The sequence below is a fragment of the Cephus cinctus genome, unplaced genomic scaffold (assembly GCF_000341935.2).
Source record: "Cephus cinctus unplaced genomic scaffold, Ccin1 Ccin1_scaffold1239, whole genome shotgun sequence".
Classification (NCBI taxonomy): domain Eukaryota; kingdom Metazoa; phylum Arthropoda; class Insecta; order Hymenoptera; family Cephidae; genus Cephus; species Cephus cinctus.
The window spans coordinates 2,106-26,872 of NW_014333691.1; the positions used below are offsets into that span (position 1 = coordinate 2,106).

At 40.0% G+C, this 24,767-nt stretch overlaps 4 protein-coding genes across 5 annotated transcripts in view; 3 read left to right on the plus strand and 1 right to left on the minus strand.

Annotated features, from left to right (window-relative positions):
- Positions 1 to 2,455: 2,455 nt before the first annotated feature.
- Positions 2,456 to 3,480, plus strand: LOC107272738 (cx9C motif-containing protein 4). The gene is made up of 3 exons (XM_015750188.2): positions 2,456 to 2,615; positions 2,735 to 2,871; positions 2,983 to 3,480. Exons 1-3 carry the CDS (start codon positions 2,561 to 2,563, stop codon positions 2,998 to 3,000), a joined length of 210 nt encoding a protein of 69 aa, XP_015605674.1. The 5' UTR covers positions 2,456 to 2,560; the 3' UTR covers positions 3,001 to 3,480.
- Positions 3,165 to 3,480, plus strand: LOC112495105 (NADH dehydrogenase [ubiquinone] 1 alpha subcomplex assembly factor 8). The gene has a single exon (XM_025090037.1). It carries the CDS (start codon positions 3,204 to 3,206, stop codon positions 3,399 to 3,401), a length of 198 nt encoding a protein of 65 aa, XP_024945805.1. The 5' UTR covers positions 3,165 to 3,203; the 3' UTR covers positions 3,402 to 3,480.
- A 20-nt stretch (positions 3,481 to 3,500) lies between these two features.
- LOC107272737 (GPI mannosyltransferase 1) lies at positions 3,501 to 5,716 on the plus strand. The gene has a single exon (XM_015750187.1). The coding sequence runs from the start codon at positions 3,552 to 3,554 to the stop codon at positions 4,713 to 4,715; it is 1,164 nt and encodes a 387-aa protein (XP_015605673.1). The 5' UTR covers positions 3,501 to 3,551; the 3' UTR covers positions 4,716 to 5,716.
- A 9,137-nt stretch (positions 5,717 to 14,853) lies between these two features.
- Positions 14,854 to 24,767, minus strand: part of LOC107272736 (irregular chiasm C-roughest protein) — a 59,927-nt gene continuing 50,013 nt past the window's right edge. The window contains exons 4-13 of one of the 2 annotated variants that reach the window (XM_015750186.2): positions 21,286 to 21,486; positions 20,155 to 20,282; positions 19,159 to 19,310; positions 18,576 to 18,886; positions 17,544 to 17,784; positions 16,234 to 16,377; positions 15,890 to 16,137; positions 15,403 to 15,638; positions 15,075 to 15,204; positions 14,854 to 14,988 (exon numbers count right to left, since the gene is read on the minus strand). In XM_015750186.2, the coding sequence (XP_015605672.1) occupies positions 14,890 to 14,988; positions 15,075 to 15,204; positions 15,403 to 15,638; positions 15,890 to 16,137; positions 16,234 to 16,377; positions 17,544 to 17,784; positions 18,576 to 18,886; positions 19,159 to 19,310; positions 20,155 to 20,282; positions 21,286 to 21,486 (1,890 nt within the window). In that variant the 3' untranslated portion in view covers positions 14,854 to 14,889. Of the gene's footprint in view, positions 14,989 to 15,074; positions 15,205 to 15,402; positions 15,639 to 15,889; positions 16,138 to 16,233; positions 16,390 to 17,543; positions 17,785 to 18,575; positions 18,887 to 19,158; positions 19,311 to 20,154; positions 20,283 to 21,285; positions 21,487 to 24,767 lie in introns of both variants that reach the window. The other variant, XM_015750185.2, reaches the window with a different exon arrangement.

Sequence of the window (24,767 nt, forward strand, 5' to 3'; positions counted from 1 at the left end):
AATATCAACGTGTATAAGTGTTACAAGATAATTTATTCAACAAATGTAATAATGATACAGTATACAAAGTACAGATGTACATATATAATCCGCGAAACATTATTAATATCAATGCCATTATAAATATATTGAAATATATCACTACAATATAATATACATGTGGTATGTTACATGCACTACCACTTTGGATTTTTTAACGATTTAGTTTTAAGGACTTATACTAGGAGGAGAGTGATGTAGAATAGGAAGGAATAGGAGATTTGAAAAGTGTATAAGTGTTACAAGATAATTTATTCGACAAATGCAATAATGATACAGTATACAAAGTACAGATATACATACAGACATACGAAGTACATAGTATACAAAGTGCAGTAATGCATACAGACATACACATTGCAATAATGATACAGTATACGTATACAGTATATGGCTTGCGAAAGATTAACAATAACAGTACCATTACAGATATAATACATATATCACTACAATATAATATACGTGTGGTATGTTACATGCGCCACCACTTAAATTTCTCTTTTTCCAAAAGACATTTTAAGAACTTAATTTTTAAGGATATATTAGGAGGAGAGTGATGGAGATATAGGAAGGAATAGGAGATTCGAAAAGTGTATAAGTGTTACAAGGTAATTTATTGGACAAATGCAATAATGATACAGTATACGAAGTAGAAATGTACATATTGTATAGTCGGCGAAAGATTAGTAATATCAATGCCATTAGAAAAATGTTACAATATATCACTACAATACAATAAACGTGTGGTATTTTACATGCGCTTTGGATGTTTCTTTCTCCAAAAGACATTTTAAAAACTTAGTTTTTGAGGATATATTAGAAGGAGAGTGATGGAGAATAGGAAGGAATAGGAGATTCGAAAAGTGTATAAGTGTTACAAGGTAATTTATTGGACAAATGCAATAATGATACAGTATACGAAGTAGAAATGTACATATTGTATAGTCGGCGAAAGATTAGTAATATCAATGCCATTAGAAAAATGTTACAATATATCACTACAATACAATAAACGTGTGGTATTTTACATGCGCTTTGGATGTTTCTTTCTCCAAAAGACATTTTAAAAACTTAGTTTTTGAGGATATATTAGAAGGCAAAGAAGAAGAAGAAGGTTGTAAATGGATATAGAAATAAAGAAGGAAGAAAGTATAGAAGAAATAAATATAGAAGGAGAAGAAGGTTGGAAAGGTATAAGAGGAGTGATTCCAAGAGACCAGTATAGGAGACCGGCTCGAGGAAGAATGAGCGCTGCGAGTCCGGGCACTGGCTCGAGCGGTCCCCCCCACCATCCGCCTGCTCCGGCTCACTGAGTTCTGCGCGACGAATATGCGCGCACAATATTTTGGGCAACTTTCAGTAATAATAAATATTCTTGGCCAGAATTTCGTATCTCGAAGTGTTAATATTTTACTTTATTGATTTCATTACTTTAATGTTCCAAACACCTAATTTATTAATATTTCAATTTGAACGTAATTTATTTTCAAAATTCTCCAATTTCAATTCAATTTATATGTACTCCGTATATTCTGCGAGATTTTGATTTAATCTCAATTTTGTATTTTGAATAAATTTTGAAAGTAAATCAAGATCCAATAATATTTAGTAAAAATTGAGATGCTACGCAGTTGTCAAGTTGGCACCGCACTTTCTTAAAAATGTCTTAAAAAGTTTTCAACGATAGGCTTTTTCAATAGTTATTGAGAAGTTTTGTAGTTCCCGATCTCGTTCTAAGTGTTGCTTTGAGAACTAGCGGTGAATAGCGGAGAACCTTTGCCCGTCAATCTACGCGTTTATGTTTACGTTTAGCTCGGCTACGACGGGATTCAGATTGTCGACGAAGGCGATGATCACAAAATGCTACTCGCAACTACGATTTAGCGCCATGATTTTGGTATCGCCTAAAACGGTAGCGTTGTGCATCTTCCTTACTCGTCTCTGTTAATTTTTGCTGTAACTTGTGACTTATTCCACATCGGGTTTTTAGATCGCAGAAAGTTTTCCGTTCGCCAATAAGAATGGAGGCAATTGGAGGATCCGCTCCAACAAGTTGTCACTATCTCTGAGTTATTACGTTTACACGACAGTCTTAAACCATAGATATAGAAATATCAATCAGAAGTAGGGATAATGTACCTCGACCCCCCCTGTAAACGGTTTCCCCCCCAGGGTTATGCTCCATCCCGGTATTTCTATATCTATGTCTTAAACTGGTTTCATTAATACTGGTCTAAAGGAATTGAGCAATCCCAAATATGCTTTACAAGTAGAACCGGTTTACGATCGGCGTGTAAACGTAGTTACTGGTCAGGGTGGGTTTGAAGCGTCATGAAGCGACTAAGTTGGGACAACGCCATAGCTATTCGATAGCTCTGACGGAAAGTCTGGAGACTAGCCAATAACGGATGTTTCGTATTTTATTGTAATCTTCAATGTAACCTATTCTTACGTAACAGAATTCTTGTAGAACTTGTATCAAATAAAAATTCATCAGGAAATAAGTTTATTCTAATGTTGTATGACGGCTGATCCTTGCAAACCGCTGGCCTGCAAACTGCAGAAGTGTCTTCAAGGTAATTGCTTCATTTAGTATTGTATACATGTTAAGTAAACAATTGAGTTTGTTGGATAATACTGTTCGTACATAGAATACCCTAGAAAATTAACTTCGCCAAAAAATCTTTTTTTTTAGACAACGTTTATCAGCCATCCCGCTGTGAGAGCGTTATCGAAGAAATTCGGCAGTGTTGCATTAAGAATTCCTCTAGGTCTCTTGTTTGTGACGGTATAGATACAACTAAACCATATCAACATAACACTATTGATCCAGTGAGTTACTGTTCCGTATGAATAAACTAAATTGGAATTGAAATACATGAAAATATTTGTAAATTACATTGACAATATGTAGTAATGCAAGTAACCAATCTTGTGTTAAAGGCGACTGCGATTAAATAATCATGACATCCAGGGATATCCTCAAGAATCAGAGCATCATGCAACGTTATCCACGTGTTGGCACATTCTGCCTCCTATCTGGAATTGTAACCCTCTTGTATGCTCGGAACTTATATAACATCTTTTTAACTGACAAATACGACAAAGTGCCTGATACTGTACCACATCACATGCGGTAAATAGAATAATATAAGCTTAGAATTATGGATGCTGTTAATAGTGCCAGGGCACGACTTAGAAAGTATCCAGTTCTAGTTGCGCAGTGTCGCAAAACAGGCACAGCATATGCAAGGTGTGTTATAAAATCAAGTAATATCAAGAAGGATGATTGCAAATCTGAGTTTGAGAATTTCAAGAATTGTTTAGTAAATGCTGCAATGAAGAACAAAACAAGATTGTAATGTTCATTATTGAAGCATCCATAAATTTAAAAGTACGGTGTAGTATGGTAATGTAATACATGAAAATTTCTGTAGTGAACTCGTCTAATTCATTTCATAACGTTGCTCTGTAAGTACAGTTACCAGAGTCTAAATATTACCAAAAGAATAATGAGTCTTACCTTTGCAAGACATTGTATTGTCGCTTTGACAGTAAGAGTCATCCTTATTGTTTATGCAAATTTTCACGACAACAATTTCGACGTACCGTATACAGATGTCGACTATAAAGTTTTTACGGATGCAGCTCGCCATATAATACAGAGAGAGTCCCCGTTTGAGCGTCATACGTATCGTTATACACCATTATTGGCTCTATTACTTACGCCAAATATTTTGTTGCATTTAGATTTTGGTAAATTAATATTTTCTCTGGTAGACATATTAGTCTCTCTTCTAATTAAAAGGATCCTCATCAAGCAGTACTGCACCAGAAGTACTGCTGAGTTCTGTGCCCTTTTATGGCTTTACAATCCCTTGACAATTGTAATATCAACAAGAGGGAATGCAGACTCACTCGCTGTGCTTCTGGTATTATTGACATTGTCAATGTTGCAGAATGACAATTCACTGCTCACCGGTGTACTACATGGCTTGTCTATTCACTTCAGACTTTATCCTATTGCTTTCAGTTTGGCAATGTATCTTTCACTACATACTAAAAACCAATTGATTGCCCTTCCCAATGTAAAACAAGTGAAATTGATTCTAGGCTGTATTTTATCTTTATCACTGCTTACGGCTAGCTGCTATTACTTCTATGGTTATAAATTCCTTTATGAGAGTTTGATTTATCATCTGATACGGAAGGATGCCAGACACAATTTTTCTGTCTATTTTTATATGCAGTATTTGACAGCGTTGCAAGTATCAGGAATTCTACAGAAAATTCTTACTTTTTTGCCGCAATTAGTTCTACTGGTTATACTGTCTGTTCGTTACTCAACCAAATTCAGTTTACCCTTTGCAATGTTCACTCAAGCACTGGTAATGGTGACATACAATCCAGTCATGACCTCGCAATATTTTTTTTGGTTTTTGTCTCTGCTTCCAATATGCCTGACAAATTTATGTTTGAGTAAATGCAGATCCATTTTTTTACTTGGGATCTGGTTGATTGCTCAGGGGCTCTGGTTGTTTGCTGCTTACCTATTGGAATTTAAGGGTCTAAATTCTTTTTTATACATATGGATAGCTGGTCTATTGTTCTTCATGGCAAACGTTAAAATACTGCTAGATATTATTGTTGGTTATAGGGATATACCTCAAATTTAATGAGATTTTGCGTATAAGTTCAGTTACTGTAATTTTATCTTTTTTCGTTTCAACATATATGTACATCTTTATTCTTTAATATATGGTAGAACTGTTATTTTGTATTATATAATTCTACTATGGGAGTTTGTGAGTTACAATAGGATTAGTGAATAAAAAATTATTATTAACCATTGTCAGAGCGTAGCGTACGTTGTTTATTTAAAAAAATTAGTTTATATTCGGATTTTCTATTCCATGAACTAGCAACTCGACTGTATAATCACTAACTAGACGTTGATAATAACTGTCCAAATTCATCTGATACGACATGGTGAACGATTCAGTGTTATTTTATTTAACTCATGTATAATTGTAAAATCGAAAAATAATATTTACATATATGGCTACAATTGGATATTTTCTCTCAAGGTAAATAAAGGTAAAGAAAGGCAAAGGGAAAAGTAAATTTTAAAGAAAATAGCTGTAAAGTTATAAAAAACTATTACAGCATTCTCTCTCTCTCTCTCTCTCTCTCTCTCTCTCTCTCTCTCTTACTCATACACACAACACGCGCCACACGCGCGTGAGTTCTCCAATTCTCATATCCTCAGTGTATGTACAAGGACACGTGAAACGTGAACTCTTAATGATTTCTCTTATGTTTATTTTGCAGGAATACAAAATATGTATTTACAGATAGTTTCACAAAGTAACAGTGGTAAATTCTTAAAAGGAATGTAGATAGTTTAGGTAGTGTCAATTAATTAATCGATAGATCGTGTACAATTAATTAATCGATAATAATAATCAGTAAGTCTTATTAATTCGAATAATTACATATGAACCGTGATCAAGAGCGCTCCTCTTGGATCCCGATCGGAATTTCACCAAAAATCCGTCATACCGTCAATATTTCTAGTAGGCTACTAGTACTGTTATCAATTTCATCCCGCATTCGTCATTGAACTCTGTGTTTTGTGCATTATTTAATTAAAAATCGACATTTTTTGACTTAAAAATGCCTCAACAACCTTTTTTACTTTCTCTTTGCGTTCTTTTTCTTCTTCAGTAACTTTCTCGTTATCCTCGATGTATCAAGGTTTTACGTTTATGCACTTAGTTTTCAATAATTACAGTTAGGCCCTTCGATTCCCAGTGGTCACGTAATGCACTTATCCTTTTTAATGGCCAGAGAGGCCAGAGACGTCAAGTAAATAATAGAACAAAATGATGAAGGAATAATAAGAGGGATGATGAAAATATTTTTTTGTTACTTCGGAAAAAAATACATTTCAAAGGATACGCTGCTTGTATGTCTACGTATGTCGACATATAAGCAGTGTCGCGATGCGTATCGTCTCTGGCTTGCGGTATCGAATGGAGGCTGACTGCATTATTTTTATTATTCTTTCTTTTTCTTTCTGCCTTACGCTTGAGAGATTTGTGCGAAAATTATTTATATACAAGGATAAGTAACTTTTATGAAGGAACAATAATTGTAACTTGTATCGCCCCTTTCTCTTCTTTCCTTTTTTGTATCTCAACTGTGCAACATGAACAATATTTCATTAAAATATTCAGGGTGAAAACTTGCGCTTCGGAGGTGAGCGCAAAACCATGCAGTGAATAGTGAATGCATCTTATGCATTCACTATGTAATGGGTTTATGACTTGAGAAGAAGAATCGCGCTAATGTAGATTTTGGAAATTATGGAGTAAGAAGAGTACGAAACGATGCATAAAAAGAAGAACGTAACGTAAGAACATAAAAAACTTACACGTCAATATGGAGTATGGCATGATTTAATCAAATAATAACAGTTGCTTGTTTTTCGATACATCATTGTTATGTATATTTAATCGAAACGCCGTACGAGGATTTTCGTGTCAATGAAAATCGCAATCGCTCTCGTGGACGTTTAATAAAAGAAATTATTCGCATAAAAGTAAACTATAAATAACTATGATAAATAAACAATTAAAAAAGGGTGGGGATGGACCAAGGAAGGCAACGAGATTAACAAATATATAGTACAGGTTTCTCGTGACACGTGAATATATGGTTTTCATTCGAACGTTATATCTTCAACTGAGGATTTACATGTGTTCTCGACTAATCCAGTATTTTAAATGTTAAACTAAACGAAATCTATGATTAAAGTAATCATTGTACCTACGCGGTAGTAAACTCGAAATATACACAACGTAAAATAAAAGTGTCTTTGGTAACAAACAATATATATGTATATATGTATTTATACATGGGAAAATTTTATTCGTTTCCGCTCGAGTCTTCGTTCTCAAGAATACATTGAGAACAGTAACCGTGTGCATAGAAATACACGTATAAATCGTGATTGTTGCATCTGTTGCTTACGTTATCTTTGCTCTGCTGCCTTTCTTTTCTTTTGGTATCTTTAATATTGCTTGTAATCAGTGGAGATGAAAAGGAAGAAACGAAGAAACAAAATACGAATGAGGAAGATCGTAACGACTCGGTATTGGAGATTTTGTAAGGCGGATGCCGATCTGGACGATAATAAATGCCAGTATGAAGAAGAAGATTATAGGAACAAGAATAATAGTAAAAGTTAATGAAAAAATAGAAAAATGAAAAACAGAAAATTAAGAGCGACCACGGGGTTCAGGGAAACGCTGGAGTGATTGGCACACTGTCGGTTCTAAGCAGATCACGAGGAGTCTGCTGATTCGCGTCCGCGTTCGAAGCGCCCATTCAGGCTCCTCCCAATCTCTTCCAAAATCTCTTGTCCGAAGGTCTTAGCATTCTGACGCATATGAAAATTATGGTTCTTCTATTAAAGTTTCTCGCTAGATGAACGAGACTCGAGTAACGAAAGGGCAATGCGCAATAAAGCACAAGGCAAATGCATCTCGAAGATAGGAGGAGCGAGAGCAGAACGGGAGGAGTTACGAATATTATTTTTCATCACCATCATCATCATCATCATCATCATCATCATCATCAAAGTCATCTCCATCTTATCTTTCCTCTGTCTTTCCATAGAGGAAACTCATAAATTATCATTAAAGAATTGACATAGTTCATATTAGAATGGAGTGGGGAGATTCTTTTCTATCCTTTTTCTTTCATTCAGAGAATCTTCCCTTTTCTTTCTTTCTTTCTCAATATTTCTCTAAAGTTCTTTTCTTATCATTAGTATCATGACTTTCACTTACTTTCGCTCTCTCTCTCTCTCTCTCTTTCTCTCTCTATCTTATATTCACTCATTCATATCGAATCATTCAATACACACCTACAGTATCCATAAATCCATTTGTGCATCGAAACTTAACGCGTTATTACGCTAAAGCGCAAGTTGCTTTTTGCCTTTTGTTTTTCGTTTTCATAAATCATTCGTCCTGTTACAAGGAATCCGTTTGCCGGCAACTTCTTTTTGCTATTTTCCAATTAATATCAATTTTTTAAATTCTTGTCGCAAGCATTCCGTGCTCGTGTGTGAGTGTGCGCGAGAGAGATTTTTTTCGTTTTTCAAATAGTTTATCGTCAATTACAATCGAATGGATTCAATCAGTCAATCTCGTATATACAATGCAAATTAAAGATTTGTCATCGATGTTATATTACAAAAAGATAATGGCCCAAGCCCTCTGGACTCCATCTTTTTAACAGAAAAATGCATGATTCTCTAAAGTTCGTCCTTTTTCAATTTTCTTATTTCTTAAATATTTTTCTATAGTATTTATCTATAATACGTTCCTACTGATTCTCACGTATCTCACAATCAGTTCATCTCCAATACTGCTCACTGGACTACAGATCGCAATTATTCTTTGACATACAGGAAATTCAAAATGATCCATCATTGGCGAACAAAAATCACGGAGTTTAGTAAAAGCGGACAGAAAGAATAACAGAGAATTTTCGTAAATTTAACTTTGTTTCCAGTAAAACATGTATCTGTTGTTGTAGATATTAAAATTCGCGACTCGAGTGAAGGAACATTTTGATTCTCTGCGTTATTAAGATGAGCGCCGTATACTCTTAAAACGGATACTTTCAGCAGGTATCTTTTTTCTTTTCCTATCATTTTAACTGCGGCGACAGATCCCATCGAGATTGCGATTGATTTGATGGCGATTTGCAATTTTCGCGAAATTTCTTTCACGCTCTGCCCGCTTTGCGTTTCGGCGAAGAGCGATTCACGCTCGATCGAAGGACCTGTGTATCGTTTATTAGTCGATTTATCATATCATTATTATTATTATTATTATTCAAGTGAGAGAGCCCGCAATTCGCAAATACGCCATTTAAATAGTTTGATTTAGCCAGCCAGTTTTCCAGTCTTAATTCTTTCGCAAATTCTCAACTCAATAAGCAGCAGAAGCTCCTATGCGCGCAAATAATGCAGCCCGTTCCAAAGAATCTGCAACACTGAGGCGAAATTCAAAAAGCGCGCTCTCAAGGCGAAACAGAATTGAGCGCCTAAAACGATAGAGAGAACGAAAAGAAGACAAAGGAAAAACCAAAAAAGAAAAGAGTATTTCATCACTGGCGTTAGGTTAATATGTTACAATTTATGTACAGAGGGGACATGCAGTACGATTTACATGACTTTTCAGAATAAACTGTTCATTTTTTGAGATTTGGAAAACTGTATGCGTCTCTGTTTCTCAGTGACAAAATCAATTTTGTAAATCAACTTTGTTCATTCCGAAAGATCCTGTAGTATCGAATACAAGTGAGCGCCCCACGCGAATCGCGACGAAACAAACTCTTACATACGAACTCCTTGTCTCTACAATTTTCACTATACACATAGATAATCATACTTATCGGGATCGTCTCCATTTTTATAGATTCGTCTTAAGTTTTATTACTTATCACTCGTTATTCTTATCATTATCATTACCCATCTGTATATCACACACGCATTCGTTTTCACTTTTCCATAATCGCACACGCACACGCACACGCACACGCACACGCACACGCACATTACTCTCATCTGCATGTATAAATTATACGACGATTCAATAATTGCAACGTTTCAATTAAATTCCATTCTTAGGAGGATTTCACCCTATATGTTTGAGAAAAAGCTTAACATCGAGAAAAATATCGGATATATTATCTCCTAGGTCGTGTCAGTCAAATTTGAAATAGATTATATTCAAGTATCAATATATCATACTAGTACGCAAAAGTGCAATCACGCCCCGTTTCACATTAAAAAAAGTCACTTTGCGTCATCGTGACGACAATTAATTATTTACTTACTTAATTATTTATTACATGTCGTCCAACTCGTGCCGTATACGTGGATCTCGCGAAGAACTATGCGCACGCAGGCATCGTACGTCCGAGTTTTCACATTTTGCACATGCAAGTCACGTGACAAGTGCGAGACGAGTCGGCGGAGAAACTTTGTTAAATTTAAAGGAAATCTTTGAGGAAAATTTTAAAGCTAAGGAATCGCGGGAATAGAGATAAAAAAAAATGGCAAAGAAGATGACATAGAGAGAAGGGAGGGGAGACAAGGAAAGAGAGAGCGTGAGACGGAGACAGTAAGACAAAACATGTAAGGGCGAAAAATGGCCAATCGAAAGACAATTGTTTTCAAACGATCAAACTGCCATCATAATAAAAGGTCGACGATCAAAATAAATGTATAACATTCTTAATCGACCTAGCAACAATTAAAATGAGATTACTCATTTTCATACACTGCGCCAATATTCAATTTGACCACGCCCCTTTTCGAGAAAAAGGAAACAAAGCGTCCCGTTTCCCGATAATAAAAATCAACAGAAAAGTGACGACGAGAGAAAAGGGATCGAAAACGTTCCTACGGAGCGTCAGTTTAGCCCTCGATTCGTGCGTTTCTTTCTTTCTTTTTTTTTTTAATTAAGTGTCGACGAGAGGAGTATAGCCACCTGCCTCCGCGTGACTAAAGGCGAGGAAATTGATATACAATTTAAGTGATAATTGACAGATAACCGATATCAATATTACATATATATATGTATGAATGCATGTATGTATGTAGGTACGTAGGGGGGTGGGGATGCCGAATCGCAGCGAAGAAGGCATAACAATTTCTTGTCGTATACTTTTAGACAAGAAATCTTCTATTATCTCTTTTCTCTTAAATTTCTTTCATTGGAATAACTGATAATTTCTATTTAACAGTGCCAACGACGGGTCGCACCCGTCACCCCCTCACATTGATTGTAAGAATTTCTCGCAAGTATACTTCTTCATATATATTTTTGGATAAATTCTATTTCGTAACACGTGTGCAAGAGTGTCGGTGTGTGTGTGTGTGTGTGTGTGTGTGTGTGTGTGTGTGTGTGTGTGTCTTTGTTTGAAATATGTACGTGCGATTTTAACGCCACGCCCCTCGCCCGACCATTCATTGCTCTACAAACAATTTTTAATATATTCAAACGCTTCGACAAGTGAGGCGGCATCGTTTCTTAAGAATTGTTCAATTACCTAAAGGATTCCCTTTTTTTTATTTTCTATTTTCTTCATTAATATCGAATAACGAACTCTCACTGTACTGTATCCCAAAAAAGATGCAGCTTTCCCTGGTAATCTTTATCCTTTTCCCTTTGCTGTCCTCGTTCCTCGCTTTTATCCCTCAATCATTTCTTTACAACAGCTAAGAGTGACACTTTTTCGCAAATATAACCTAGAGAATACAGGGTGGCCGATTCTTTATATGTATAATATTTCCTAAGGTTCAACTATCCATTTGCATTCGGGTAGCCGCAAAAGGGAAGTTGTGTTCTCTCTATTGGCGAATGCGGCGCGAACGATTCCCACAAGATTTCTTCAATTCTTCATTCCTTTATATTCTTTCTTTTTCTTCGAGACTTCGGTATGCATACGCGTGCATACATGCCCATGTGTAACGGCGCGACTTAAAATACGAAGGGATTCGCACTCCTTGCGGGATTCTTATAAAGTTTTTAGATATACATATCAAATTCTATATACATATACATATTTTATAATGAATTTATATAAGATATATGTATACGTATATACGTATGTATGTAATAGTCGATAGTTACAAAACTAACTAAACTTACGAGATACGATGAGCAATAATTTCAGCTATTTACAACAAATTATCGTACAGACGTATTTTCTTATATTATACTGTCCGTGCGATGCAAATGTAATATTTCGCTCGTTTACCTTCTTCTTTTTTCTTTCTTTCCTATGTATTGCAGATATTGTTTGCCGTTAGAAAAAACGTGCCACATCCCTGCATGCCTATCTCTAACGTGTTCGCACTTTGGCCCTTTCTTTTCACAATGCTGTGTAATTGGCCAAATTCAATTCAGTCGATGCATGCTCGCATCTCGCCACAGTTTAATCATCTTAATAATTGATTAGCGACCCTGTTTCGTTAAAGTTATCAAGATTGATCCGGCCGATCAACTAATCCAATTAATTATAAGAAACAAAAGGACGAACGCAATTTTGGCTAAACATAATGGTGAAAATCTGTTGGCGATGGTATGTATACGTTATTGTTTGGTGATGATGTCGTGAGCGAAGAATTGGCCGATGGAATAATTACAAGGGTACAATTTTATAAGCACTTGCGACAAAAAATATATACTAATAATCATTAAGAGTTTAAAGCTTGGGACCAACTGATTGTGCAGCCCTGCGCGTTCCGGCGCGATCCTGGCCATAATTGACCGACGGCAGGTCGAACTACTTTGCGCGGTAGGTGGTAGTAGCTGATTGGTTACCAATAGCAAACCGTGTGATATATTTTCAATTCCACCAATTACGATATTGCTGAGAACGTATAAAAAAAAAAGAAAGAAAAACATTTCAAAGAAAAGCCAAATGAACCCGAAAAATCTCATCCGATATCTCATTATATGTATGTATGTGTGAGTGTTGCATTCAATTTGTTATTTTTGCCGTACATTCAGACTTGTATTTACCAAACGTTTGTTTCACTGCTATAAATTTCTTTTTAAATATTTTAGTTCTTCCTTTCTTCTTCTTAGAATGGCACAAGTACCCGATGCGGCGATCTTTTTCTTATATCTTTCTCTTTACACTTACTCCCGGTAATTCTCTTTTATACACGTATTTATAATAGTACTGGTAGCAGTAGCAGTAGCAATAGTACGGTAGTGGTAGTGGCAATAGTAGTAGTAGTAGTAGTAGTAGTAGTAATATAGTAGTAGTAAGTAGTGATAGTAGCAGTAATAGTAGTAATAGTAGGAGTGTGGTGGCATAGTAGTAGTAGTAGTAGTAGTAGTAGTAGTAATAGTAATAGTATGATAGTGTGTAATCGTCCATATTTACAGGAAGCTCGTTCACAATGCTAATTACCTCTGAACGCGCTTATTTCGATAAAGTTTCATTTTAGTGCCATCAAGTAATAGTAATAGTATGATAGTGAATATAGTAGTAGTAAGTAGTGATAGTAGCAGTAATAGTAGTAATAGTAGGAGTGTGGTGGCATAGTAGTAGTAGTAGTAGTAGTAGTAGTAGTAATAGTAATAGTATGATAGTGTGTAATCGTCCATATTTACAGGAAGCTCGTTCACAATGCTAATTACCTCTGAACGCGCTTATTTCGATAAAGTTTCATTTTAGTGCCATCAAACTATAGGCTCTATGTTCATATTGACAACAGGTGTATAATATACCTAATCATTTAGCTACCTATCGTACAGTAATGGTCTGAACTTAAGGCTCACACGCAAATTTTTCATATACACACATCCTTCGCAATCTATATAATACTTCCTCCTATATTTATTTTGCCATTGCAGTCTCGCGATCTCCACTTCAGGAATGGGTTTTACGACCGGAGCAAATGGTCAGATCAAAAAGACGCCCTTAGTGCAAGTTGGAATTCTATCACCGACAAAATTTTAACAAACATGGCACCTTTTCAATTCGACACTTTCCATTATCAACTAAACTAATGCTTACCGAGATCTAGAGTATGTCGAAGATTGTCAAATTCGGGTGGCTCGTTGGGTCTCCCATCTTATTTTTATTCTCTTTTCTTTAAGTATTGTTCCTCGATAGTTTATGATTTGCTTCTTCACCTGATAACATCAACCTTTTTTTCAAGTTTTCGCTCTTGCTACACAAAAACTGAGACTTCGATTATCCCTCTTGTATTCGTTCGCCACACGAACACTTTTCCTACTGTCGGTTTACCTTGTCTTAACTCGGCCTGCAGGTGCGAGGTTTCATAAAATCCGCAGGACTTTCGGGAATACTTTCGAAATTAAAATGTCTTCAAGATGACGATAGTATCTGTTTTTTTTTTCAGACGATGGTGAGTTCATAATCCTCATCAGTCCAGGATGCTCTGTAGGGAAGATCCCAAGTGACAGATTTTCTGTTGTGGAATCTTCTCATAGAGTTCCGGATATTGTCGTTCTGTTCCACATGGGATGATCTCGAAATTCCTTCGCCGGTCAAATCTTTCAGATCAGCCTGCCTGATGACTTTTCTTCTGGACAATAGTTTAATATTTTCAGAATCGAGTGGTTCATAATAATTACTTGTCCTTGCAGAATGAATGTCCGGTATACATTTAAGATTTTCCATAGATTCTAGAAATTCCCTTTCTTTCTGAATCCTGACAATTTCACGTAGGGACCTTCTGAACCGCCGAGGACAACTTGAAACATTTTTCGACATGTATTCGCTTGGCAAGGATGAAGTCCGTTTTTGAGGTGCTCTAAAAACTGAACGAGAAGTTTCATCTTCATACCTATTTTGACTGCGCCCTCCTGAACAATCCTCCAGAGCTTCGTCAAGACCAACGAGGACGTCGACTTTCTTATGACGACCTTCCACCAAATGTTTGTGATCTCTGCTAGCCTTATGTAGTTGTCGCAGAACGTGATCCACTTCCTGAACCACATCCAGAGATTCCTGCTGCTGTTGGTCACAGATCTTAAAACGACGTTCATGTCTTTGCATTTCTTTTTCTGGATAAGACTCTCGTTTCTTGACGTTTCGATACGCCACAGCCATTTGATCCTTGTTGAAATAGCCAGGATGAGTAGAAGACCTAGGACGCCATCTTCCGGTACTGACCCTTGAGTTATTTTGAATCGTGAGATGTGGACGAGTACTTTCCGGCTCCTCGGTAAGGTACAAAAGTCTCGTAGGCCGATTCTAGTTAGAGAAAGGCTCCCTGTCTCATACGTGCGTTGCCAGGGTGCCAACTGCAGAAGTGCGCTTTACTGTTGCCACACCGCCATTAGGACCACCCGTTATGTAGTGGGCCGATAATGGTGCCTAGGGAAAAAGCATAAGACATTGCAAAAATGGAATTCAAAGGCTATCTGCCTGATAGGAACATATTTGCATTATAATAAACTTACCTGGGGACCGGCACCGTTTAATGTATTCAAGTTGTTCATTCTCATTGCCTGGGTGTACGGCGGCGGTGCTGGCGTCACACCCGGTATCGCTGTGTGAGGGGCGTGTCTCAGCTGTTCAGCGGCAGACATTCTGTAATTTTAAAATTGCCAGGAGTCAAGTTTTAAAATATGTTATTTATGATGCCTCGCTGGCACATGGGGCAGGCACGACACATAATGCGATAAGACAGGAGATGATCGGTGGCTCCTTGAGCCACACTCTCATAAATATACATGTCGCGCGTCGTGTTCAACACCTTCTGGCTCTCGTTTTTGTTATCATCATTACCTTAGGTAGGGATTGCCATAAGTGGCCGAGAAACGCGGATCGATCACTGGCGTTGTCTGGGGCGTCGATGTTCCCAGATTAGCCGAACTCATGCCGATCTTCTTAGACGCCAGGATTCCACTTGATGGAATCCTGCTAAGAGACTCCCTCGATGTGCCCATACCCTGTGTCGTCGGCGGCATGTAGTCCCTCGCGTAATCCACATAAGGTACATAGCCATTGTTGTTACTTCCATCCTACAAAAAAATACATGTATAAGTCAGTAAAACAGTTATGGATTCCGTAGGTCTTAAGGGAATTTTGAAGACACGGGTATTCTTGAGCGAGTAGATATGTACAGAAAGTACTGAAAGTACTGAAAGTACTGAAAGTAAAAAGATGATGAAGACGAAAAGGGAGAAGAGGAGAGGACGACCACGATAATAATAAAATATCTAAATATTACCAACGGTATATGGGGAAGCCTACGGAGGTCCATTTAACTCACGTTATTTTTCGGTGGAAAGGACGGCTCTGTATAGTCTGCGCTGTAACGGTATCCCAGTGGATTTGGCACAGGGCCCGCAAGTGCAAGAGCATTAACACCCCTGGTGCTTCCTTCGCCCTCGCTGTCCAGGGCCGTCACGCTTTCCGCATTGCTGACACTGGAGCCCGCACGGATATCAGCCTTAACGTCCGATAAATTGCTGCTCCTATCGCTCTCGCGATACCGATCTCCATTGGAGTCTGTTTCCTCTGCAAGTAGTAAGATAGATAAATAACAAATATTACGAAAATGACCTACTCGCGCGCATTGATTCTTAATTAGAATGTTTGCGTTAAGTAACTTACGCATCTCGTTCTCGTGCGAGGGGGCCGATCTCGCTCTTGGCTGCTTAATCCGGTCGCGACAGTGAAGTATGAGAATGACTATAACTCCAATCAGTATCACGCAGACGACCAGACCCACGATGATAAGAATAAGTTGCCAATCGACTGGAATCAATGCTAAACGTCACGGCTGGTTAAGTATCGTTGTTTCTCAATGGAAGATGGTCAGTATAGTATGGTGCTATTCGCTATCTTATATGAGTAGTTATACCCTGCCTTGAGTATAGTATCGCACCGCTACAGTGGTACACATCACTGTAGACGCAGCAACGGGTTCTTAGACTTCGAGTAGGTGCAGTTACTACCTTTTTGGTCAAGTGGATTCGTTTTATTGGCATCGGATAGAACCAGTCGGGAAATCTTGGAGAAGCGTGCAGTGGGGAATGGAAGTGGGATAAAAGGAGGAAGCAAGGATAGTCCTCGTTCGAGTGGGACTCCAGACGGAATGTGCCTCAGAGGAGCGTCTTCAGGGAGTAATCACGCCACGCACGACTGGACGGATTTGGTACTCGTTTTCTTGGCCGCATCGGATATTAACTACGTGACGCAGTTTGTTTTCTCATTCGCGCGAGATCAATGAGAAGAGGTAGAAATGGCAGTTCTATAGTTGTTGCTTTACGTATAGGGTGCTACAGCTGAAATATATGAGACGGCCTTAAGCAAGAGTCCAGTCAAAATTATTATTGGATTATCGCGATAGCAATCCCCTCCCCAATAAAAGTTGAAAATATGTCTAGCACGTATCCAGATTACATGTGGCTCATAGGATCTAGAAATACATATATGGTCATGTACGTACAAGGGAGGCATGGATCACAGGTAAAAGCATTGGAGACTCAGGCAGGGGATATCTACGCAGATAGCTTAGGATGCGCATGGATGGTCGTAGGGTGTAGGTAAAAGTCGACGCAGAAGTAAAAAGGGAATCGCAAATTTTTTTAATACATAATTTTATCAGGGACTATTCCACAAAATGCATCCGTGTAGACGCTTATGCTTCAAGGGTTTTGACTCTTACGTGAAAGCTCCTACCGATCGTCGAGTTAACTAGACTTGCCAAAGCATCCCTAGCCTCTCGATCTCGTTACTCTAACTTTCTATTGATTTTTCATACTAACTCGTTTGCCAGCTTTCACCCCTCTTACACATCCCAGGTGGATTCCGCTGTCTATACGTCGTTAACCGATTAATCTTTTCACGAGTAAAAAATATATCCTAACTGATTATGATGTGTATGTAGCGCGTTTTTGATATTTTGTATTTCGACTCACCATGCGTTGTCAGCTTGATAACCACTGAGTCCGTACCAAAGCTGTTAGTGACTGTGCAATTGTAATCACCGAAGTACGTGGACACAGGCTCCAGGAGGGTGACGGTACTGACTACACCCTCGGGGTTGTATTCCTCCTGCACGTAGAAGGGTGTATTGTTTGTCGAGAAATTGAGCTCTCGCCCGGCGAAACTCCAGACCACGGATTCGGCTTTCGGCACGGATATTGCTGTGCACTCCACCTGCAAGTTGAGTGTCAACCATGGGAAGAAGATCAAGGAAAAAGAAAAACTGTAGACATTAAAACGATCAAGTATCGTTTAACCAATGTTCCGGATTCCCGAAGTACTAAAGTTATCCGCCCTTTGGCAGGATGTGACAAGAAATCGCAGTTTACTGTGCGGCGCCCATTAAGACTCCGGCAAAGTAATGGCAGCAACCGCCTCGAATGCAGAGCCAGAAAGAAAGCAAAGTATCTTGAGATGGAAGCAATCCCGTAAGGCAATAACAGTGAATCCGAAGTCGTGTGCGCTCTAATACAGAATATCGCTGAGAATAAATCTTCGACAGTTATAACTGTTATGAGGAACAACTTTAAGGGGTTAACTTTTAAAGTTCGAAGTAACTCAGGAAACTAGTTTGTAAATCTATATCTGTATTTCCATTTAATGCGTTTAACAGAATCTTGGCATAGCAACAGCCCCCAGGAAACAAGCATAAATGAAAAGCGTGTAGAAAAACAGTATATCTCTAAATTTATTTTGTCATTCCTTTCCCTATGCGTGGGTAGTTGGGTATTATCATTATGTAGGTACGTTGCTCTCTGTCTGGCATTGCAGTTGTTCTTAGCAGAAACCCGCATCCTGGATAGACTACAGTGCAGTGCGAGACAATAACCCAGAGTTACTGTTACTGTTACTGTTGATATACTTTACAGTGTGGCGCGACTAGTAGGTAACTGTTAACTAAGGATGATCCCAAATGGGTCGTAAATAGCTATCGTAATGACGCACGTGGTAGTATCGATATTTACCTTGACGACTCCTTCGTCGGGTACATACTGAGTCCTCTGGGAAACGATACTCGGCGCCGCACGGATGTAGATGTTCGCGTATCCGGTCAATTCCGGAAATCCAGGCACGCTGGCCTTGCAATAGTAACGACCGGCCGTTTCCGGACTGACGAGGACACTTATATTCGGACTGGTCGCTACCATCCTGCCCGACTCCTCGTGGATCCAGAAGATCTCTGGCGTCGGGTTGCCATCGGCGTCGCACTGTAGAATCTCCGTTGCGCCGTAGTGCGTCTCCACGGAGACTGGCGGATGGCGAAATTGCGGTCCGTCTTTGAATAATGGAAAAGATCAATAAAAATTAAAAAGTTCCTTATTAGGAAAAAATCGTATGTCAAAGAGAAATACTACATTTTTCTAAATAACGATGTCCCTTAATACTGAAATTCATTATAACAATGAAGATTAGTAATCCTTCATTTATTCATTCAAGAGGGAAAAAATATATCTACGAATACTGAACTGTGCCTGTCTTTACGCAATGTGGAGTAAAGGGATATTATAATGGAATGGATGCTTTCTACTTAAGTAGAGCATTACTTACAGGTGATATCCAGGGTTTCCGTTTCTTCGCTCTTCCCGACGTCATTGTGCACCTCGCACTTCACAATGGCGTCGTGAAGTTCCCGGGTTGCGTTGTGAATAATCATTTCTGTGGTATAGTCGCCAATCACCTTCTTCTCATTGATGTACCACCTTCAAGAAATAGGAATTTTGCAATTTTCAAATATTTCGGCACATTCCGATCCGTTCGAGTGTTAAGTGTGTATTTGCTTTAAGGAAAAGAGAGCAAAACCTCAAATAATGAAAATAAGGAAAATTCGCTTTCGACGGAAGCGACAGGCACGCTTTGCCAGTGTAAACATCAGGCTCCGATGCAATTGGAAGGTCAAATAAAGCAAGTGAGGTTCTTCCAGTGCCACCGACAAACAAGAAGACAAGAAGACATCGACAGCATCCTCGAGCGAATCACGAGGTTCTTCGTCTTTTATGCGATATTCTGAATTTGAGGGCGAATTGCGTCGCAAGAGAGAGAACGAACGATGCGGATGCGGCTAGCGGCTCGAAACACACGTGGTTAATAGATTTACGGTGAAAAATAATGCTGAAGGGTAGAAAGAAAAACGAGCAGGGTCCTCAAAGAGACTTTAACGTGCATTAGTGGAAATTCATTATCCCCCAAAGAACCGGAAATGTCCACGCTTTCCGTTTTGAATCATATCGACGTGGCCTTTTCACGAGAGCTCGACCTCACGTGGTTCCCCTTTTGAGCTCATTTTACTTTCGTCCTTTTATCCCTTTTGTTTCTTCCATCCACGCAGGAATGAATCGATTTTCCCTTCGCCGGGCTAAACGTCAGTTCGCGTGTTTCGCGTCGCAACGCCCGAAACTCTCAGGGCGTCTTACTTTGATCGTATCATTGCTATTTAGTCTGGTTGCGTGTCTCGCGCGCACACATGAACCACACGAACCACATGAACGCATAGTTCGCGCTCGCTCTCTCTCTCTCTCTTTTTCTCTTTCTCACTCTCTCTCGCACCTGTATTCCATATCGGGTGGATTAGCTTCCGCGCGGCATTTGAATCGCAATTCTGCGCCTTCTACGATTCTTCCATTTTTTGAAAATCCTGAGCGAATTTTCAATGAAACTTTTGGAGCGTAACGGACCTGTAACACAGAAAGGAAATGAAAAAAGAAGTGTGATTGTTTAACGACAAAGAGGAAAAAGAGTCGCGTTAGTACAGAGTATTTTGAAAATTCCGCAACACAAAAATTGTGTAATGCCATGGTGGGGTTTTAAGTGATTGGGTTAGGTTAGGATAGTACGGAACTCCAATGCTACGATGGGTGAAGATAACTTAGAGTTCAAGTGCTGTGACCTGTGAATATTTCAAAGCCAATTGGGTTGGTCCAGGAGGGTTGGCCACTAAGAGAAAGTCTAATGTAAAAAGTGTTTTCATTTTTTTTTTTTTTTTTTTTTTCAATTCATCGATACTGAAAAATGAACTTGGTCAAGTCCAGGTTCTAGAGCCATTGACATGCCTGAGCAGTAGGTGTGATTCTGTTTGGCACGGATGTCCTATTAAAGCTGCAGAAAAGCACCGCGGACGGAGAAACGTCTCGGAGTGTAAAACGGAAGACGGAAAAGTAGGAAACGAGGAAGCGCAGCACGGCAAAGTGGCCAATGGGTGGTGGTAGAGGGTCCATGAACTTTGCAAATTATATATTTGCACACGCGCGCCGACTGCGGGTTGGGTTAATGTAAAATTAGTAGCTCTGCTTTCTCGCGGCTTGATTGGATGTAGATTGGCATGAATGGCTGGTTAGATCGCGAGAAAGCAAACTAGCTGTATCCTGCGTCGTGATAATTGATGTTAATCAGTAATCGTACACTAGCGACATTAACGACACGCGCTCTCTATCAGACTCTTTTGAACGAGAGTGCTCGAGATGGATTTAAGCGAGTCAGTATTTTAAAAGACAATCCCTTTATCGTACCGTGGTGCATAGCAGAGCACGTCACGTGGTAGAGTAAAGTACTAGAAATTGCTGTTCAATGAACTCTAACTTTATGGGCGCTCGATTGATGTAATCCGAAGTCAGATGAGCTAACTGTTTGCATGAGAAATGAATAGGTTAATAATTATTTAGCAGGGCGTGCGTATCTTACCTCCACTCGCAATTTGACATTTTGCGGTGTGCGATCGGCCGCGTTCTGACTCTGACACGTGAAGGTCGTGTTGTCATGTTCCTTGCGGGGCATTACCGTCAGAACCGACTTGACGGTGATCAATGGACCACCGTCGAACTTCTCGGTGGTCGTCTTGATTCCTTTGTGAAGGACATTGCCAAGTCCATCGATCCAGGTGATCTGAAAATCAAAAGAAAGATCCTTTTTATTGGCCACTTTTCAAATTCCATTTTATTTAAGAAGGTCATTAGCATCTTTTGCGCACTTCGAGCTCTGGAATATATTCCGAAAAATGTGCAAAATAAAAATAAAAAAATGGAACTGCATCGCAAAGAGTTTAGGGTTCTAAGGTCAATCGGCACTCCGACTACTCAGGACGATCCGATGGATTCATTTGAGAGATGATTGAGCGTCCACGAATCACGTCGTAGTGGCGACGCTCCGTTTAACGAATGCATAGGTCATTGCTCGAAATTGGTCGCAGCGATGCTACGGTTAAGAAAGCGTCACGTCAGCAGGAATTGATCCCGCGTGACACGAGCGACGTCTCTAGCGGCCCAACAAGTTCGTAGCGTTGGCGCGCAGCTTCGCGAGTGCAAGATCTCTCGATGGTCGGGACGATCAGGGACGATCAGGGACGATCAGAGACGCAGCCGGTTTTCAGTAGAGCGAGCTCATAAATATTTAATCTTCAACGGCATTAAAAAGGATCCTGCTCCGATTGCCTGAGGTATTCCTGCGAATTGATCCTTGACTTTGAAAGTTCCACCAGAGAAATACGTACAGCTGCCTCCATAAATTATTACCTTATAGCTCGCGCAGTTTCCTCGGAACTATGGTCGTTATAGCTACTGACATACATAACCGATACGGAACTATCGGGCTATACGTTATCAAGTTAAGGATCCCATGACAATGATAAAATCGAGGGACAAGTGCCGTGATGTAATCGATGGGAGGGCAGAGGTCGGGGCTTCGGGGCGTCGGGGCGTCGGGACGTCGGCAGGGCGTCTCGCTCGGGCAAACGCGCGCTGTGGCGCAGCCACAGACCGACATTCGGCTGGGCTCCTGCGTGGATGCGACCGAGCTGTCCGAGTCTCAGGAGCTGAGAAAATCCAAGGTCGACTCAATGGCATGATTCGGAGCAACGTGCATCGATTCGAGAATTCAGGGTGCATCCCGAGCGCACCGTTTGCGATGCAGGCTTCCCATTCTCCTGAGCAAACGGAAGTCCTGAATCCCGCGGGAAATTATTAGCCGCGAACCCATTCCGTCGCCAGTTGGGAACGCTCCCTGAGACTGGACGCTCCTAATCCGATTACCGGGATCGCGTGTACCCTGGTACCCTCCTACTCCTGCATTAGACGCTCCTCGTAATCAACGAGGTTCATCCTGCCTAGTCTTGCCTTGTCTTGTCTTGTCTTCGTCTCTGCGCCGCACTGTGCAGTTGTGGTACACTTGCACGTGCTGAATCCCTCCCCTCTCCTCTGCCTCTGACGTTATCCAGGAATCCCGGCTGGATATTTATGAGATCTTCACTCAGCATCGAAACATCATCCCCTCGCATTAGTCAGCTGTCAGCTGTCGGCTGTCGGCTGTGTCCTTGCAGATTGCAACTTGTCGAGCAGTCGGAACTCGGCTGAGTTGATTAGCAATGCACTTTTACGAAATCTCGTATTTTAGTAAGATCTCGTTGACTCTTCGTCTCTAGCCAATTCGATTGTTCTCTTCTTATTGGAAAGTATTTGGAAAATTCGCATTTGGCTTTACGCAAGTAAATTTATTGCTATTCGAACGGTGCGAGGAGCGCAGCTCGGTAGGGCAACAGCTTACGATCAGAATCTCCAGTGAAAGGCAACTTATAATTAGAGTATTCAACGGTAGATTGACTGAGCGACAGTCTTTGATTATCAATTAGCCGTGGCGCGGCGTCACTTTTGTCCAGCAGTTTCAGCCCGCTTCGCCATCGGTTTATCTCGTGAGATCCCGTGGGATAAAACGGCAAGAATCCCCTGGGTGAATTTACGATGTAAATTCTCCCTCTCGAAGGAAGTAACTATATTCATCTCAAGACTTTGTGACCTAGCGACCTCCGGTTCAACGGGAATCTTAAGATAGGAGCCCTCGATGACCTTTTACGTTTATGGAGTGACCTTGACCCTGACCGTAGATTGACAGTAAATTGGTAATCGAACTCTCTGGATGATATGGGCACGAACGTTAATTGAGTAGGACAGTCCCACCCTTGTAATTTCCTCAATCCCACATCCCTTAGACTCCCTCTAACCGAGTCATCCATCCAAGTAGCTGCTTTCTCAATCGTACGACTTTCTCCATTCTTTTCTCTCCCTCTAAAACTTGCCTTGCGCGGCCATTCGTCTCTCGTACGCCGTGTAAGGGTCGCTACCTCAGTTAGGTTGAACCGAGTGACCTGCCGAATGTAGCCGAAGGTTCCCGAGAAAAAAGCGGGATTATCGCAAATGGGTTTGCTGAATTGACTTTCAGGGTGAAAGTTATTGCTGGAGTGATTTTCTGACGTCCACTTGAATGTCTTTGGATCTCGAATGAAGGGCAGCGTTTAACAGTCAGAACCGAAGCGTCTGGCAGGAAAGATGCTTTGAATTTTGGAGGGTGTGCTACCCCTGTACTACATTTAAGCCAGGAGAAAGGCAAAGGAGGACACATCCGTCGTGCTTAGCAAAATTCACTAATATTTTACGACACCCTGGACTCATTCGTCTGATTTAATAAAGCAAAACATTTTTGTCTGGTTTTCTGTAACACTATAAAACCTTTCAAAAATCCTTGTGCTCAGTTTTGTTAGTCATCCCTCTGAGAAGTTCCTGTTCACTAAGTGAATACCATATGTGAAGTTCATATATTGAGAGTGCGCGTGTGCACCAGAGAATCGAAGATGATATAGGTCATGCAAGATGCGAGGGGGTCAAAAGAGGTGAAAGGTCAGAAGTTCTTTCCAATGAAAGGATGACATTAGAAAGCGTAGAATTTCGGACAAGGGTTAATTTTAATTCTCGAGGAATATTCCGCGAGGGATGCAACGAAAGAGAGTCTAAAAGTCGTGGAGACGGGCAAGCACGTAACCGAGCAAACGAATGTTAGCCAGCAGGCCTCTTATGCACTTGCGGCGCATATTCATGATGCGTCCGAATGTAACCAAATGAAATCCAACCTGTTTCTGGAAAGCGTTTCACTTTACCAGACCGTGTCTGCCATCCACATACAGCCCACTTGGATTCGCATAGTATCGGATGTTGACTATCAAGGCGTCAAGTTGGATCGCATATCAAAATGACTTCTGGCAGCTTCACTCTTATGCCAACATTTTAGTGCATGGAAAGTAAAATGCAAAGTGGAATCGCGCAGTTACTTTTTGCCGCAGCTAATTATTTCCGACTTTACGCGTCCTGACGTTCTGCGTCTACAGTGTGTGCGCGTGTGCG